The sequence below is a fragment of the Pseudoliparis swirei genome, chromosome 20, assembly GCF_029220125.1.
Source record: "Pseudoliparis swirei isolate HS2019 ecotype Mariana Trench chromosome 20, NWPU_hadal_v1, whole genome shotgun sequence".
NCBI lineage: Eukaryota > Metazoa > Chordata > Actinopteri > Perciformes > Liparidae > Pseudoliparis > Pseudoliparis swirei.
The window spans coordinates 9,868,325-9,887,333 of NC_079407.1; the positions used below are offsets into that span (position 1 = coordinate 9,868,325).

Here is a 19,009-nt window from a genome sequence, read left to right on the forward strand (position 1 = left end):
AGTAATCATGTCTCATGCACAACATGAGGACTCAAGGAAAGACTGTGAAAGAGCCACATTAAAGTGAATGAGTAGATCGATATCTTAAGTTATTAGATATGACATATGATATGACAAGAAAAATAGTTTCTGGACATAACTCCAGTTCTGTGAGTAAGTGTGGCGTCAGACCCAGTGGCCGACATACATCCGTGAGTGGGCATTTGATTTGAGCTGGCCCAATAGATGTGGATCAGATAATCCTTTATTAGTCCCACAGTGGGGAAATGTATAGGATTACAGCAGCAAAGGGATAAAGTGCACACATGAAACGTGATATAAACATAAAACAGTAAGAATCTACAGTAACATTAGATATGCACATATAAACAGTAAGAATCCAAAGTAACATTTTACGCAGGCAGAATAAATATAGTTATTTTGGATGATGATAAAGTTGTGGTCATTTAGCAGTGAGCCTCACTGACAAAGATAAATAGACCCTACACCCCTAACTGTAGCGTTACTGCTCGGTTTGTCTGAGTCAGTTTGTCTGACCTTTCATAAGTCAGAGTAAGTCCAATAGTCTGTGGAACAGCTGGTAAAGCTTTGGGTCATCCTTCACTAAAATGATTATCTTCTCCTCCCTATATTCACAAAGACTTAAATTTACAGAAAGAAAAGATATCTACCAGATGTAATTGGTTGTCCCATGTCACATGACATATGTTGCATTCCAAAAGTGTAACTATTTTTATCTGTGGATGCAGCTGCCACTCCGTTGGCTCCTGGGAACTCTTGCACACCTCAACAGCGTAAATCTTGCTTGAGCCTTCCGCGAGTCTACATTGACAGCCATGGATTTCAGGGCACAAAAACATTACATGTCAACAGACCCTGACCAATACTGATCTCACATTCAAACATATCACACGGTCCAATGTTAATATAATAAGCAGAGCTGGCACATGAGTGTATAGATCAGGATGTTGGTTATCCAGGCCTCACAAGGGCACTCAAGTGGGCTTAAGACTTTAGTTGGTCAGTTGTATTTCTTGCTCCTTCTGTTAAAATTTTCGGCATCTAGTGACACATTTGATTTAAATCAAATATTCAATTTCCCTGTGAAATACAACACAGTATATAAGTTAAAAAGAAGCTCTGATGTTGGTGTGCCAGCATGTATAGATGTGTGGAGAGGCCATCCATCTTCAGGTGGTGGATCTTCAATAATTTTCTAAATTGCTCCAGTATTGAGGGATGAAGCTGTAAACCACAGAAAAGAGCAAGAAGGGCAACTGCTCAGTGTCAATGTAACATTGTATCCCTAGTGCTTGTCTCCCCCACATTATGTTATGTTAAGTGCCTGACAGCATAACAGAAAAAACCCTCAGAGAATTAACATGTTTTCCTTTGCTTGGTCTGGTCTGTTTGTTTTTGTGTCCAAGTCTCGTTCACGGAGATGCCTCGTTGTGAACTGTGAATATTGGGCAGGAACAGGTCCCACTCTTAATTTACACTTAATTTAGCATTCTTCCTCCGGCATTGGGGTCGCAGCAACCACAGGAATAGGCCATCAAATTGAAAGACCTAATATAGTTTTTTAAAATCCTGTCAATATTTAGCTATGACTTTGAAAATTGTGCTAAATAACACTAAGCTACCCTCTCTGTACTCCAACACAAAATTGTGCCTGGCCAGCATTTATGTTTGCATCGTTGTCTTCAGCAACACGCCACCTTGCACATTTCAGAATAAGGCTTCTCCTTGAGCAAGACTCAAGAACAATCCAGTCGGATGTAAACTGACTGTTCCAAATGGCCCTGATGCTCTTGTTCAATACAAAACTCTTTAAACCTACTCAAAGGCACAACCTGGTGCTGGAATACCATACAAAAACATCCATACTGTATTGTTTGAAATACTAAATTATGCAAAGTTGATCCTGGAAAACATACTAGATCAGTACATATTGGGATATAAACAACAATTGTGGGTTCCTTGAAAACAGTTAACAGAAGGAATAGACCCCTTCTCCCCCATTTAATTACAATTAAACCAAATATATGTTCTTGTGAAACAGCCTCCCAAACATAGGCATCACTTATCGCTATCCTGGTTTAAGAGCAGATTCCCTTGCCAAGTTCTTTTCAATTTTGACAGATGAGCAATAAAAAGCATTCTGAATACAATCATTACAGGGTGATTAAAACCAACCAGAACCTCATTGGTACCATCTACTGAGCATCAGTGATGTTAGTGACGAGAGGAGCCTGTGAAGATGAAAAGACTAAACCCATCGAGCCACAACCTGTTCACCTGCTGTCATCTGGAAAGAGATGCAGACGTATCAGCTGATGAACCAGCAGACTTCAGAGCAGCTTCAGTTCGTCCTCCTCCCTCCACACATGATGTTGTTGAGTTTCTTGTTAGGTGTATTTTCCTATGTTTCAGAATGCAACAGCAACTTTGGTTACGATGACAAAGAAACCTTGACAACTGTTCGGGAAGCGGCAAAGCTCATTTTCTATGTAATATCAACATGCCATAGAGCTGCTGTGTGACTGGCTCTAGCCTTCTAATAACAAGACCACAAATCCAATTCTCCAGTTTATTTTGAGAAACCACGATGGTAGAAGTGGCTGGCGGGGCCCATCACGAGGATCAAACTTTTGGAAACATTCCCAGAAGCGTGAACGTGCACGGTTCTACCGTCTGTGGCCGCTGTGCCTCTAAGCCACGGCTCCACTAGCGTCCTGTAACAGGTCCCAAATGGCTAACAGAGCCAGCACAATTATTGTTCCACTGGAGTCATTTAATCAGAGGATCTGTGGTTCGATCCCCAGCTCCGCTAGTCCATGTCTATGTGTCCTTGGTTGAAGAGTCCCACTTTGCTCCCGTATCTATGCCATCGGTGTGAATGCTGTATGAACATATGTTAGTCCTGATGGGCAGGTGGCACCTCGCATGGTAGCTCCTCCCATCATTGTATGAATGGGTGAATGATGACTATTAGTGTTAAAGAGGTTTGAGTCATTGGACTAGAACAAGTACATTACCATTTGAACTGACATTTTTCATGTCATACAGTCAACATGTTGTTGTATAGCCAACAGTTTTTCTATTGACACAGGTCAACGTTAGCATTCATTCGTAGTCATTTTTCTGTCCATGCATGATCAGTGTAAATCCATAATGTGCTGAATGCTCCTCAATGGTCGCCGTGTAGCTAAATGTGTCTGTCTGCTGGGTTTTTTTGAGGAGAGTGGTGAGATTCAATCAACGTTTGTGTCATGTTATGCAAAATCAAACTATTGTTTCGAGCATCTTTAAGTTTCACTGATTGGATTTCATATAGATATTTATATGGAGATTCCCGATCCTGCTAAACATGCCATCAGAGATCCTACAATCAAAAAGAGCCACATAGATGCGTATCAAATCATTCAATATGCAATAACATTAAGAAGCAGCAAAAACAGCAGCTTCATGTCTACATTTGCAGGTCTGCAACTGTAGGTGGTGCTGCTTTCCTGTTATATTATACTGGCTGGGAGGAAGAGGAGGTGAACTCTTTTGCAAGACATTTTGACTGTACAACACATATTTTTGCTCATGGCCACGAAGGCTATCCACAATATGGGGTATTCAGTTTATTTTATTTTTCAGTTTATTTTATCGAGCCCAATATCACAAAATCGGATTTGCCTAATTTTAAGCTTTCCTTTATGTGGAGAAAAGGTCCAATACTTTATCATAACTTGCTCAAACATGTATCACCTGATTACAGAGAGCACATTGTCCTGCCCAGATAGGAAATGGGTGTTGTTCTTTTCAATGCACAAATCACTTGGACTTTCACCAGGCAGCCAGTCTGGTGTGAGAAACTGGGGCTTAACTATGTCTACCCTTCTGCTGGTCGTGGGTGTTGTTGTAGGACTTGCTTACATTTTCCGTCATGTGGTGGTAAAAGGGAAGCGGTGCACAAGTAAAACAAAGCTGCATGGGAAAACTGTAATTGTGACCGGTAAGTAAATGCTCTTTTTTTATTGAGGCTGCTGTTGGTCATCAGAGTGGCAGTAGTCATATCCAACAACCTTTTTCTACAGACAATATCGACAATGTGTTCACTACTTCCAACTAAATGGGTATGAAGAAAATGCCATTTTCAGCTTGATATAGATTGCAACTCTGTATGAAAACAAAACTTTATGAATTAAGAAGTTATTGGTGCAGCTTTCACACATTTTGCAGCTCTTTGAGGGATCCTGTGTTATGGATTCAGATTTCAGAGACCCAAATGCAAGACACCAAGCAGGCAGGTATAATATAGAAATGGTGAGCTTTCATAACAAAAAGATTTTGGAACAAACTGTCAGGAAACAAAAGAAGTGAGCAGGGTGTGGCAAAACTAAGTGCAAAGTAAAAAAAGAGCGAAAAACTAAACTGAGGACAAACTAGGATGACATGAGAAATACCAGTAACTAACGACCAGACACTGAACCTGTAGCACACTGAATGAATACACAAGGATAACAAGGTGATTACACCGATACACAGGTGGATTACATCTGGATGGGGCTAACTTGGGACTACAGATGAAAAATAGCCTCTTGGCTAACTCTGGCACATTCACTGCAATGTTTTTATCAATGTGCACTGTCCCTTATTAAATAAACCATTTAAAAAATAAAAAATAAATCACAAAGTGTGTTGGGCTGGGTTCTCTGTAGAAACAGAGAGCCCAGCCTTCTGCCTGGAATTTCTCTTTTGTTTTACTGTAGTTGGAATGTTAAGAGCATTTAGGCCCCACTTGGGGTTGTTACCCTATATCAATAAGCGGGATGTGCAGGTCAAATATCGCTACTTTGTTACAGCGGTGCGAGGTATGTAGCACTCTTTAGTATCTCTTTGATACAGAGCGGTGGCTTGTGGGTTGTTACATCCCTGTGTGTGTAGCTGTCCACTTTCCAAAGCCTGACCAAGTTGACAACATACTTCTGTTGCTGTCAAGGTGCTCCTGTTGGGAACAGGATACATCTGGGTGGCAATGGTGTGTTTTTGGAAGTGCACATAGGCCAAATGTGAAGAAATTCAAGACAAATGTGCTGGAGAACGATCGTCCAACCATTCTTAGCCCACGAGAACACACGCAGTCACAAAGTACACTTCTCTCCTCATAACTCTGGGCCAGAGATAAGAGAGCAGTTCATCACTTTGATAGAAAAGATTTTTGTGAAGTACCATGACAACACAAAGGTCTGGGCTTATGTAAAATACATGACATTAATTGTTTTGTAATTATTTCATATGTTCCTTTCTCTCAGTTTCAACCCTGTTTTATGGCTTAATGCATACTGAGCCTTCATTAAAGGTTCGGATCAAGAGACCTCTATCCTGACTCAGCAACTCAACTCGTACAGTATAAACACTATTCTCCGCCGACTAGAATATCCAGTTATAGTTTGTTTGTCGTTTTTGGACATGCCACACACTTTTTCTGTAATTGGATGTCTTGTTCTTGTGGGTGTGCCACATTGAACACACTGCCATATAACTCTTAAACTCACTGTGCATTTGTAACCACATTTAATCCAGTACAACTTCATGGCATTCCAACATCAGGTGGTCTATTAGTTACATGATTAATTTAAATTAACATAACTTTATGTTATGAGTGGGTAAGGAGATTGAACCCAAACGCAGACTGACAACAGCTTTAATAGAATCAGAGCTCTTTATTCCAAAAATGCAGGGGTCTCGGACCAAAGTCTCTCGCTCCGAGGTCGGGAGGGAAGCTCGACCGAACACTCAAAAAAAAGGAAAAACAGTTAAAGTTGGCTCCTCACTCAAGTGACCACGACCGTGTCTCTACACTGAGCGAAAACAAAACAAAGTACAGGTTACGGAGTAACGACGGGAAGAAAAATTCACAGGGCGAGTGGACGTACGGACTGGCTTCGGGTTGGTAAACCAACGACCTGACAGTGAGCAAGAGCAGGACCGGGGTATTTAAGCCAGCTGGAGATGATCAGGTGAGATGCGCTCCAGCTGGCTCTTCTGGAGGGAGGCGTGGCAGTGGGCGGAGTTCGGAGGAGGGAAACTGCGGGGTGAGACGAAAACATAAACAAAAGCACATGGCACAACGACAACACACATGAGGAGAGGAGGTAAGGGGACAACAGAGGAGAAAAACAGCAGGGGCAGACAGAGATCCTAACACTTTCATCATGAAACAGGTCCATCATCCTTGCACCAGGAATAGGTATATTCCAAATACAAGCGCATCAATTGAAAGAAGCAACATCTGTGTGTTGGACTTGCATTAAACATAGATCACCTGTTTTATATCTCCAGGTAGCAACACAGGTATTGGGAAAACTACAGCCATAGATCTGGCCAAAAGAGGAGCCAGAGTGATTCTGGCCTGCCGCAGCAAGCAGAGAGGGGAGGCTGCTCTTGAGGAAGTCAAGAAGGCGAGTAGACATCTACCATGCTCTGCGTGTTCCACCAAGAGAAGGCTTTCTGTCATGCAAGCTGAGAGTTACTTGCTTCTAATGATATATTGAGGCAATAAAAGGTGTTTCGAGAACATGGGAGTAATTGCAACCACGAGAAGGCTTAAGCACACAGTCATAACTGGACATGCACACATGTTACGCTGTTTGCTGCAGTCAAAAGGGAGATTAGCTGTGGACAGACACAGAGGAGTTCACTCACTCACAGATGCACCCACGCAGGCACACACACGACCTGCTATAATCAGCTTCTCATTCAGTGGAAATACGGCTTGATTTGTCCCACAGGAGAGTGGCAGTAATCAGGTGGTGTTCATGCCGTTGGATCTGGGGAGTCTCAAGTCTGTCCGTAGCTTTGCTGAAACCTTCCTGAAGTCTGAACCCAGACTGGACATTCTCATCAACAATGCAGGTTAGATTGTTCAGATATTTCTATTATTCCTAAGGAACCACAAACAGTTGTTCCAAACAATTTTGAGGTATTCACTGTCAGTTTTACATTGATGTAAAGTTGTTCAGATCATAAAACTTTTGGCTCGTTTACAACATGATCTTATCACCATTTGTGTTTTTTTAAATATGAAACTCTCAAGGAATCATTATACTCTTCCACAGATTATTGAATAGTTTAAAGCCTTGCTTGGTTTGCCATTGTCTGGAAACAGGATTAAGCTTTCTCCATGTTTTTGCTTTAGGTATTTTCCTTCAGGGTCGAACAGAGGACGGTCTGGGGATGATGTTTGGCGTCAACCACATTGGTCACTTCCTATTAACAAACCTATTGCTGGACCGGCTGAAGGAGTGTGAACCTAGCAGAGTGGTTATCCTGTCGTCTATGGCACACAACTTTGGAAAAATAGATTTTGACTGCCTGAACTCCCATAAAGCCCTGGGACTGGGGAACTCTGCCATGGAGGTTTTTCAGGTCTACTCCGATAGCAAGCTGTGCAACGTACTCTTCACCCATGAGCTGGCCAAGAAACTGCAGGGAACCAAGGTCACCAGCTACTGCCTCCATCCGGGTCAGTCCACAACCTTTTTTTCGTTACGGACAGGTTTGGTGTCAGACAGTATTTTCACGGACCGGCCTTCAAGTTGTGGCAGATCAATATGATGAAATAAAATGATACGACCGGCATTGAAACAAATCTAAAAATCTAACTCACCATTACACTGAATTATCATTACATATAATGCATGAGAATTACCTGACTCGTCTTCTTCTTCTGTCTCCTCATTGGGCCTTTTCCCCTTTCCAAAGAAGCTCTTTGAAGATGTCTGTTTTTCATATATTCTTGCATGCGTGTTAATTTATGGGGTAAAGTATAACGTGACCAAGACGAGCGCACAGACGAATGTATCTGGTGATTTAAAAAAAAGAAAAAAAGATTGATTAGCAGATCTTGATAATCAATCAAATATATATTTTTTTGAAATATCTTTCTGTGCGGTCTGGGACTAAAGGACCCACAGACTGGTACCGGTCCGCAGCCCGGTGGTTGAAGGCCGCTGGTCTAAACAACATGAAAACAAAATGAATAGTTATTTTTACAATAACCGCTGATGATCAGGCAACTAAACTACATTACTATGTTTTCACAGGAGCAATCAACACTGAGCTGGCAAGGAACACACCCTCAATAATGCAAATGTTCCTGAAGCCTGTGACCGCCTTTTTCTTCAAAGACAGCATTCAGGGAGCCCAGACCACCCTGCACTGTGCTGTCGAGGAGGGGATCGAACCTCTCAACGGACGTTACTTCTCCAACTGCACTGTGAGAGAAGTCTATGCTAAGGCCAAGGATGACGCTGCAGCAAAGAAGCTGTGGGAGCTCAGTGAGAGACTCTCTGGTCTTGCATGAAAAGGTTTCCATGAACATCATGATATTGGGTTGTTATTGTTCTGTTAAACATGAATTATTATGTTATGAAATACAATTTTATAACATAAGAACATGGGCTAGCAGGCAATTATAGGTAAGAAATGTAATATAAAGGCTTGCCAGTCTCTTGGACTTGCCATGACAATAGTTTTTTCCAGCGGTGCTGAAGAATCTGTCGGAGAATAGTTTGCATGTTATATGCATAAGGTGTGTAATCAAGGATACGGTAATAATTGAATTTGTAACAGCTTGTTAAAATGTCAGAAATCCCCTGAATTTAATTAGTTGTATTAGGATGATTGGTGGCAAATATAAATAAAAACATTATTCTAAAAAACTTGTTTTAAATCATTCAATTCAATTCAATTTATTTAGTATAGCCCAAAATCACACTTTACAAATTTGCCTCAAAGGGCTTTACAATCTGTACACATACGACATCCCTGTCCAAGGACCTCACATCGGATTAGGAAAAACTTCCCAAAAACCTAGAAATAACCCATCATCAATAAGCTCATGAGCTTCAGCTGGCCAGCAGCAATTGTTCTAACAGCCCTGTTTACTTTTTGGTTTGACCTACTTCAGAAACGGTCTACCAGCAAAACCAGTCTACTACCGACAGCCACAGTCTATTCAGACCACCACATTCTTTTACAGATGCCAATGTCTCCAGCAGACACAAAGTCTTCTCTGCACCACTACAGTCTGCTACAGACAGTGCCATGGATCTAAGAAATAACCAGAGAAACAGGGTGTGCAGCCTTTTAGGACCGTCCAGGACCTCCCACAAAGAGACATCATCTGAAATTGTCTCTCATGTTAACAATGAGATCTACAGTACAATCTGACGATGCAGCTGAGTGACCGAGAGGAATTAGAGCAGGTCCCTAGCAAATAGTTTTCTAAGTCTACATGCGTTACATGTGAATACAAAATGTCACACATCCAGGGGAAACACACTGCTTTGGCTGCTATTTTTAAACATTTAAAGGGGGAACTATTAAGGCAATTTTAGGCGGCTAAGACAAAAAAACATATTCAATATTTATGTTCATCAGGGGGCTGTCCCAAGGCAAACCTCAACCATCCCTAACTATTAGTGCACTCAAAGATATGACTCATTGGATGAACTCAATTAAATTGTTGGCAGGTTTTCCATCCAATAATTATATGCAACTCCAACTCAAATTTAGCACATCAGTGCAATAAAATGTAATTAAGTTTGTCCAACTCATTTGTATCAAATACATCTCAAATAAAATAACGATATTCATTAAATTAAATTAATTTGTGTTTGTCCAACTCAAAATATAAACTAACTAACTAACAAAATATGCAAACTCCACACAGAAGGAACGCCCCAACTGGGAATTGAACCCACGGACCTCTGGCTTTGAGGCGAAAGTGCTAGCCACTACACCACCGTACAGCCCTGAAAGTCTCTTCACCTCATGTAAACAACTGATTTTCAGCTGGCGCAGGCGCAAAGGATAGTCCTCAATGAAACACATTCATTTTTAGTTGATATGCACACCATCTAACCTAAATAAATCTAATAAATGAAAGTATTCATACATTTTGTGTTACACCTATAAAATATAAATATCTATTTTTGTAATTGATTTATTTAAATGTATCAAACAATATTTAAATGTGTCACCTCGAAGAAGGGCTTGAATCGTTTTTGTGAGTGTAACCTAAATAAATCTAATAAATGAAAGTATTCATACATTTTGTGTTACACCCATTCAATATAAATATCTTCGTTTTGTAATTGATTTATTTAAATGTATCAAACAATATTTAAATGTGTCACCTCTAAGAAGGGCTTGAATCGTTTTTTTGAGTGTGTTATCTAATATGAAAGTCTGAAGTCTACTCTTAAATGTGCTGAGTGTATCTGCCACCCTTACTGAATGTGGAAACTGGATCCAAATAAGAGGGGCATTTCATTTTAAGATTCTAGGAACCACAGGTAGCCCTATATTCAGAGAGCGTAGCTCTCTAGTGAGGTAATATGGTATTATAAGCTCTCTATAGTGGGGTAATATGTTACTAAATGCTAAATGGACCTATTCTTTATCTATTCATATACTGATTAGAAGGGCTGAGGTTCCACCTGCACATCAGCAGTAACTAACATTCATACACACTCACACATCATACACAGCTATGGGAGCAATTTGTTTAGGCTCATGTGTCTTGCCGAAGGACACATCGATATGGGCTTGTGGATCGAACTGCTGATCTTCTGATTGAAGGACGGCTCTGCTCACCACTGAGCAACAGTTGCTCTCTAGTGAGGTAATATGGTACTATGAGCTTTCTAGGGGGGAATATGGCACTATAAGCTCTTAGGTGGGTTAATATGGTACTATCAAGTCCTTAAGAAATTATGGTGCATCAACAATTAAGGCTTTGTAGTTGAGTAGAAGGATTTTATTGAGTGTTTTCTGATAATATTGCCTAAAGGAAGCACATATGAGGTGAATAAAATTGGCCCAAGCAAAGAGCCATGTCAAACTTTGTGACTAATGTTGCCAGCCACGTATTGCCCTCCTCGCCGGTCTGATACGGATCCGTATTGCCCTCTTATGTCATTTTCAAAATGAGCGATATTGATAGACATCAACAGCCAAGAGGAAATTCATAAGCAGCGAAAATGTGTTATTGAAAATGAGACTAGAAACTCTAGTTTGAATCACTTGTGATGTTACTTTACTGTAAATTAAAACTATTTTAGCTGAGCCATGTTGTCCATTTTCTACAAGATTGATTGTTATAAGACTGGAACAGACAAACAAAGAGATACATAACACATAAAACAATGAGGCATAAGGATAGCATGACACAGAGTGCTAGCATTGTTAGCATAGTTTAGCTGCTACTTTATAGCTGTGAATTCTCGTGACATTTCTAAACATACTTTCAACATACTTTCGAAATTGTCTAAACATATAACACAAAGAAGATGCCTGCATGTATATATCTCCCTCTCTCTGTTCATTAAACATGACATCAGTAAACAGCCGGACAAGGCTTTGAAATCACGGATTTCGGGAGCCCAAATAAAAGAAAAAAATATTTTTCCATTTTACTTGTAGGCATTATTTATCAATCTAGATTGTTTAGGTGTGAGTTGTGTCTCTTAGATATCGTCCATAGAGGTGTCTGTCTTCTCTCCAATATAATGCAACTAGATTAAAATATTATAAATGTATTAACAGGCCCTCGACTTGTGGTCGAGGGCCTGGTAATACATTTATAATATTTTAATGGGCAATAGTATGTAGTGTACAAAGTAATATAGCATAGTAATAACAAAGTGTGCTTTCTTAGTAATTGGAATAAGCCAAATGTGTAACTTCTAGCATAGTATTATCATATTATGACAATATTATCATATTTATAATATACAAAAAATGAAAATGTCACTCACTGCTGGATGTATAAAGAGCGAATTATCTGTTTACAATATCACAATATTTAAAAGGTGGAGATATGTTAATATAGGTTTCACAAATTCTGCTACCGCTAAGCGAAAACTTCAAGTGACGTTTCTGCTGCTTTCAGTGCACTTAAAACTCAGGTTAGTGCTTACAACAATGTTAAATTGGAGGCCCCATTGATAATTGTGGTACATTAGAGGCCTTTTAATACATTAAATATATGTATACTATGTATAGATCTGAATTGTCTGTTAAACATGTGTTGATTGTGTCCAAAATGCAGATATTCTACAAGTATTATTGTTTTTGTCAAAGAATTGAGGCAGATTTCATGGTTCTAAAATGTGTGTGTTCTGTAGGAGTAAAGGGTTGAATCCACCAAGTCTGGCTTATGATACAATGAATATAATAACCTTTAATTTAACCATTATGTTCATTCAGAGCCAGATTATGATCAAAGGTGAGTTTAGAATGTGAAGCTGTGAAATGGAACCATAGAACGGAATGTAGAACGCCCAAGCTGGAGGCCCCCAATGTTGGTGATCAGACCCTTCAGAAACACAGAGAGAGCAACAACCTTTTACCTGAACCTCCAAACCTTCACTCTTGAACTTTGAATCTTCAACCAACTCACATCCGTCCGAACTTGTGATATACACGCATTTATTTCCAACATTTGCCGGAGAAAATCCCAACAAATCCAAGTGACGACATCTGCCAAACTCGGTGAGTACCTTGTTCTCGTATCATAATCTTCATCGAATTATTACCATTGTAGCGTTACATTGTCACTAAATGTCGTGTCCACATCTGCACTCCTCTCAGCTTTGAGTTCCTGGCACCAGGTGTCACCTCTGGTGGGTTTAACCATGGCTGAAGCCCCATCCAATGAGAACCGGGTGTTCATTGGAGACTTGCTTAGTTCGGGTACCTACAGCTACCTGGTGGAGTCCGTCCTCGGGCAAGGTACCTTCGGCATGGTTGCCAAGTGCAGGAATATCGCAGGCAACAAGACGGTAGCCATGAAAATTATGCAAAACTATTGCTCTTTAGTCGACCAGGCCAGAGGAGAGGTAGGAGAAGAAATGTATACGATACAATTCGACATATGATGGTTTGTTCCTGTGGGTCGAGTCGATATAACATCTGTCTGTGGCCTGTTGTGTATCACCAGGTGGATGTCCTGTTTCAACTCCAACTGCTGGACTCTGACAAGAGCAACCTGGTGCAATGGTAAAAGGTGTTCACCTTCATCTGTCTGGAGTTTAAGCACTTGGACAAAAGTAAACCACCGATCGATAACATTCTCACAAAAACGGTCTTGTTACATTGGAAAAGGTCCAGACGATCCAATCCAGTAAATTGTTTAATCCAAAACACATTATGATATCAATAAATATCCACGGGCTGCTGTTGCAACACTTTAAATCAGCCAGCAAATATGTCTAATTATTTATGTTTTTTCCGTCTTAAGTAAAAAATGCCGATATCTTGGTGTGCCTTGAAAAGGTGTTTTAGGCTTATTTTAAAGGAATGGAAAAAAACAGTTTAGGGTTTAATGCTGCCAAACATCAACTTCGATGGAGGTTGGTGTCGGAGCGCCTGTCACAGGCGGGAGGTTTGTCTTGTCTTGGGTTTTTGTCTCGTAAATTCCTGTTTTATTTTAAAAGCCTAACTCTCCCTCTCGTTTCAGGTCACTTGCCCTTCCTCATGTGTCACCGGTCTGATTGTCTCCCCTGATCCCTGATTGTTTCCACCTGTTCCCCATTACCCGCATGTGCTTATAGTCTGTGTTTCCCCTTTGTCTTGTGCCAAAGTGTTTCGTCCTTGTCCGTGCACCTAAGCCCTTTGCCACAGCCATAGTCTCTTTTTCCAAGTGTATTGCCAAATCACGTAAGTTGCTTTCTGTTTCCTCCTTGAGATTGATTTTTCGTTTGTAAAGTTTCTAGTTTAGCTGTCCTCCCGTGTGGAGGGATTTTGTGTTTAGATTAGACCTAGATAGTTTTGTAGAGCCTCCAGTTTTAGGTGTGCTTTTTCTTTTTTGTCAGCTGTTTTGCTCTCCTTCCGTTTGGAGTGATTTTGTGTTTGGATTAGATCGTCATTATCAGGAAGTTTTTCTTTCGCAAGTTATCTTGCCAGGCCCTAGTTATTTAGAGTTTTTTTCATAGCCCATTTATTTTGATAACTTTTCAAAGAGGATCGGAAATCAATAAAGTGGGCTTATACGCTCTATTTTTCTGCATCTGAGTCCTCATTTTAGTCCAGTCCTGACAGCGCCGGCAGGAACTTTAAACTACATTGACCCCTAACTAAACACCTAACAAAGACTTGACATACACAAAGCAAGCTTGGATATTTATGAAAAGAGATTTTTAAAAAGAGCTTCAGCGTGATTCCATACATCTTTTAGTACATCAACAGGCAATTAAATTGGTCTGCTATGTTAAATTCTCTGAAGGATGGGGTTGTACTTAACACTTTGGAACGCTTGAAATCTTGACTAATAACATTTGCCAAGGTGGTTTTGCAGTTATGAATGTATCCTTGAGGAGAGTTATAGCTGCTGGTGTTAATGATTCAAGATTCAAGATGATTCAAGATGTTTTATTTGTCACATACACACACAGGGTGTGCAGTGAAATGAAAGTGGCAATGCTCAGCAGGAATGTGCAAGGGCAACAAGTACACACTATTTACAAATAAAAAACAACACAATATTTACAGTAAGTGTGTGTGTGTGTGCCTAAGAGGGGCAGTTGTGTGGGTCTATGTGGGGGTCCTGGTGAGGTCGGAGTTCACAATCCTGATGGCCTGAGGAAAGAAACTCCGTCTCAGTCTCTCTGTTCTTGCAGCGTGACTACGGAGGCGCCTGCCTGACCGCAGCAGCTGAAACAGTCTGTTGTTGGGGTGGTGAGGATCCTTCATGATCCTGCCGGCTCTGGTTCTGCACCTCCTGGTGTACAAGTCCTGCAGGGTGGGGAGTGTAGTTCAATAGTGCGTTCAGCCGAACGCACTACTCTGTGCAGAGCCTTCCTGTCCTGAGCGGAGCAGTTGCCAAACCAGGCTGTGATGCTTCCTGTCAGGACGCCTCTACAGCTCCAGAGTAGAAGGACTGAAGGATCCTCTGGGAAACTTTAAATTTCCTCAGCTGCCTGAGGTGGTAGAGGCGCTGCCTTGCCTTTCTCACCAGAGTGTCTGTGTTTGTTGACCATGTCAGATCCTCGGTGATGTGGACTCCCAGGTATTTATACCCGCTCACCCTCTCCACAGTAGTCCCGTTAATCCCCAGTGGTGAGTACGTCCTCTGTTGTTGTACCCTCCTAAAGTCCACAATCAGCTCCTTAGTTTTGGTGACATTCATGATGAGGCTGTTGTCCTGGCACCAGAGTGACAGATCAGCAACTTCCTCCAGGTAGGCCTTCTCGTCGTTGTCGGAGATCAGGCCCACCACCACTGTGTCATCCGCAAACTTGATGATGGTGTTGGAGCTGAACCTGGCCACACAGTCATGTGTGTACAGGGAGTACAGTAGGGGGCTGAGGACGCAACCCTGGGGGGATCCTGTGTTCAGGGTGAGGGATTTGGAGGTGTGTCTGCCCACCCTGATGTTAGTAATAATTGTGTTATTCTCAACATGTAACTTTCTCTTGTGTTAAAGACATGCTGGTCAAACTGACATTACCTACCTGACTCCAGGGCTGCTTACTCTCCTCTGGCAGGGAGTGCTGCTCTCCAGGGCAATCAGGGCTATGTGAATGTAAAACACTTTTTGCTGGTTGTTTTTAGGGTTTCTGGGTATATTATGGGATGTGTCTACTGAGTCTGTAGATAGTGGGAGGTGACAGGGGTCATTAGGGGCGACTATACGTTTAAAATAATTTGGGGCACTGAGCAAGTTACTGGTTCAACATTGGGACTTTGATAAGCCATTGGCTCTTGACATAATTCCATGGCAGCACATGATTATGATATAACATCAACAACATATCTCCCTGGAGTTAAGTTGACAGAAAAACAAGAAAGTGATAAAATCAACAAAGAAGTAACTGTACTGACATGACATAGTGACAATGAAAATAATAAATATTCATCTAATGGGTTGGTACCCTGATTTTCAAACTCGGAATAATCTTTCATTTGAAATGGTAATTTAAACTAATAAATGATTAGCTGTAACAACACGTTCTGATGCAACATCCACAGCAAGTTGAGTCCACTGCAAAACACTGTTTGGATGTGAAAACAACTTTCATTCACTCTTTTTTTTCAACTTGCTATCAAAGTCATCCAGCCACACAGAAATACCAAACGGGAAATAGAAACAACAAAGTTACGCATCACATACCAACATAGACTTAAATTCAATTCAACTGTGTTTGAATAACCCAATATTACAAATTTGCCTCAGTAGGCTTTTCAATGTGTACATCATTAGACATCCTCGGTCCTTAGACCGTTGCTTTGGAAAAGGGAAAACACCCCAAGGAAAGAGGAAGAAACCAGAGAGAGCCACAGAGGAGGATCCCTCTCCCAGGATAGACAGAAGTGTGATGGCGTGTATGTGTACAGAATGAACAACATATAATGATAACATATATGACATACATCGAATGAGACTAGTAATAGCAGTACTTGTAATATTAGCAGAAATTGTAAGGCTATGTTCTTTGTCTCCTCTGTCTGTCTCCTTGATTGTTTCATTCCCTGCACCTGCCCTCAGCCACTCGTCCCATTACTGTTTCCATGTCGTACACCCGTTTCCCCCCTATATATTGTGCCACTCTTTCCCTTATCTCTTGCTGGATTGTTGTCTTTTGTCCTATCTTTTATGTTGCTATCGTGTATGCTGCCTGTTCTGACCCTGCCTGCCCTGACGCCCCATTCTCCGCCTTTACCCTTTTGCCTTTTTTTGTGGAACTTTTGCCTCATTGAAGTTCAGGCTTGCCCCCCTTTAACACAAACATTTAAAACAGCAGTGGTACGTGAGGTTGTGGTGCGAGTGAGCCACAACTATTCCTTTAAATTATGAAAAATATGAACCAACTCAGATCTCATCATCAGCACTGTTGCACGATCGCGTAGCTCGGAGGAAAGGGCCTTGGTCTGTTAAGATTATAGTAAAAATTAAATCGAAAATACGCAATTGGAGACAGTGCAACTGAAAACAAAGGCTCACTTTCCTACTTTAAATGTCGTCATCTGAGATTGAACAACCAAAGGCATTTACTGACTGTCCACTGACTGCTCTGCAGAAGCAACTAGAACTATACACGTGTAGGAGATTGTGCAACTTTAGTGGGATAGTATATTACATTTAGATAGTGGCGTATAACGTACCCAAAAGCAGTACTTGAGTAAAAGTCAAGATACCTTACTGGAAAATTACTTTAGTAAGTCACCTATGAGAATACTACTTAATATGTATTGTACTTAAGGATCAAATGTAATTGTCAGTTTCAAGTAATGATTGGGTTCTTACTTTCGGTGCTGCTTTAGTATTGATTATGTTTTAATATTTGAGTAATTTTGTGGATGATCAGATCGAGTTATGATGTGAGCAGTCACCAAATTGCAGATTCAGCTTGAGCAAAACATTTGCCTACTGTGTTTAAATCAGGCCCATAGTTTACAAGGCAGGTGTCCTTTCTCAAAACCCTGACCTGATGCATCATGTTGATATTTGATATACATTTGCCCTCTACATCCTCTAGTCGGAATGAGCATACTTATAAACTCCTTCAGTGTCATATTGCTTTTATGACAATTATGATAAGTTCATAGTAGAACAGTATACTAATGTACAATATATTAAGTTGAACATTGTCACTTCTGGATGGATCACAGCCAACACAATTTAAAAAACATTTCATTGTCCTTGGTCATGGTGGACACAGCACTTAAAAGAATAAACTTAATAATTCTCAAAATTCTGACTTTTTTATTAACATGGGCTATACAAATAAAATGACTTGAATTGAATCATTTACTGTACATTTAATATCAGAAAAATTACTTTTAATACTTAGGCTACAGTAATTATCAGATAATCTAAGATTTACTCGAGTAGTATTCTCATAGGTGACTTTTACTGGAGTCATTTTCCAGTACGTTGTCTTTACTTTGACTTAAGTTTGGTTTTTGGGTACTTTATACACCACTGTGGCTAGCTAATGTCATGCTAGCTAACATTAGCCTACTCGTGCTGCAATGATTATTAGCTAAGATGACTCAAATCAACAATCTCACAACTGTCAACACGTTGTTAGCTCAGACGAGCTTGACAAAAGGTCAAAAGAAAACATGGCGGTTCTGTTTACCCATGGTGCCGCATTGTAGGCCTATTACAGTTTCTAGGAGCTAGGAAATGTAGCTTCAATAAGTTGACAGCAAGGACTGTAGTATGTGAATAAAGCATTGGCGGGCCGTGCATTTACTACCTAGGCCTTCAATGCCGTCTTACTACAGCTGAACAACCTAATGTAAGATTAGTTCACCATGTATTTATGTATGTACATGTGTATATATATCAGAGAACCCCCCCCCACCCATCAGTGCTTGAGCCTGCTCTATCCCCCCCAGTCTACGAGTATCCAGGGTACACATCCTGGTTACCATATTCTGCTCCCCAGGACTCTCCCAGATCCTCAAGTAGACCTCTGAACAGTGCTTGAGTCTGCTCTCTATTTACGCACTCTGGATCAAAGCTCCGTGACGTCACTATAGCTTATAGCGAGTATCGACGTCACAGCACAGAACCAGAACGCTGCGTTGTGAGAGCCAATCAGCGCTGAGCTGCTCCGCTGTTGGATCTAATTGGCTGTTGCTGCTCTCGTGATGCTGGATGCGGAAGTCATTCACACCGGGGCGCTAGATGTTGCGACGTGTGTGGCATTTCCACAAGAAGTATAACGTAGACAAATTGGTTAATTATTCCGTGGCGGATGGCGGAACATATTTTCCCACGGAGCAAAGTAACGGAGATAAGCCACGCAACCCTCAAATATTCTGATGATGTTTTAATGACGTGGTTTAATTAAGTACTCGCTCTCTTAAACTTTAAATCTTGAAAGAAATAATATGTTGTGTTTGTGCGTGTGATTTTGTCTGGTGAATTCAATTCAATTCAGTTCATTTGTATAGCCCAATTTCACAAATTACAAATTTGTCTCGGAGTACTTTA

General features: G+C 40.8%; 2 protein-coding genes across 2 annotated transcripts; both read left to right on the forward strand.

Annotated features, from left to right (window-relative positions):
- Positions 1-3,853: 3,853 nt before the first annotated feature.
- Positions 3,854-8,746, forward strand: LOC130210572 (dehydrogenase/reductase SDR family member 13-like). Its single transcript, XM_056440996.1, has 5 exons — positions 3,854-4,006; positions 6,337-6,455; positions 6,786-6,909; positions 7,193-7,519; positions 8,100-8,746. The coding sequence occupies exons 1-5, from the start codon at positions 3,880-3,882 to the stop codon at positions 8,357-8,359; spliced, it is 957 nt and encodes a 318-aa protein (XP_056296971.1). The 5' UTR covers positions 3,854-3,879; the 3' UTR covers positions 8,360-8,746.
- A 3,681-nt stretch (positions 8,747-12,427) lies between these two features.
- LOC130211158 (dual specificity tyrosine-phosphorylation-regulated kinase 4-like) lies at positions 12,428-14,025 on the forward strand. The gene is made up of 2 exons (XM_056441818.1): positions 12,428-12,902; positions 13,004-14,025. Exons 1-2 carry the CDS (start codon positions 12,699-12,701, stop codon positions 13,064-13,066), a joined length of 267 nt encoding a protein of 88 aa, XP_056297793.1. The 5' UTR covers positions 12,428-12,698; the 3' UTR covers positions 13,067-14,025.
- Positions 14,026-19,009: the final 4,984 nt, after the last annotated feature.

Excerpts from the sequence above, each read along its gene's own strand:
- LOC130211158 (XM_056441818.1), top strand. The coding sequence starts at position 12,699 with ATGGCTGAAGCCCCATCCAATGAGAACCGGGTGTTCATTGGAGACTTG. Across the intron at positions 12,903-13,003 it reads TCGACCAGGCCAGAGGAGAG|GTGGATGTCCTGTTTCAACT; the intron begins GTAGGAGAAGAA and ends GTGTATCACCAG.
- LOC130210572 (XM_056440996.1), top strand. The coding sequence starts at position 3,880 with ATGTCTACCCTTCTGCTGGTCGTGGGTGTTGTTGTAGGACTTGCTTAC. Across the intron at positions 6,456-6,785 it reads CTCTTGAGGAAGTCAAGAAG|GAGAGTGGCAGTAATCAGGT; the intron begins GCGAGTAGACAT and ends TTTGTCCCACAG. Across the intron at positions 6,910-7,192 it reads CATTCTCATCAACAATGCAG|GTATTTTCCTTCAGGGTCGA; the intron begins GTTAGATTGTTC and ends TTTTTGCTTTAG.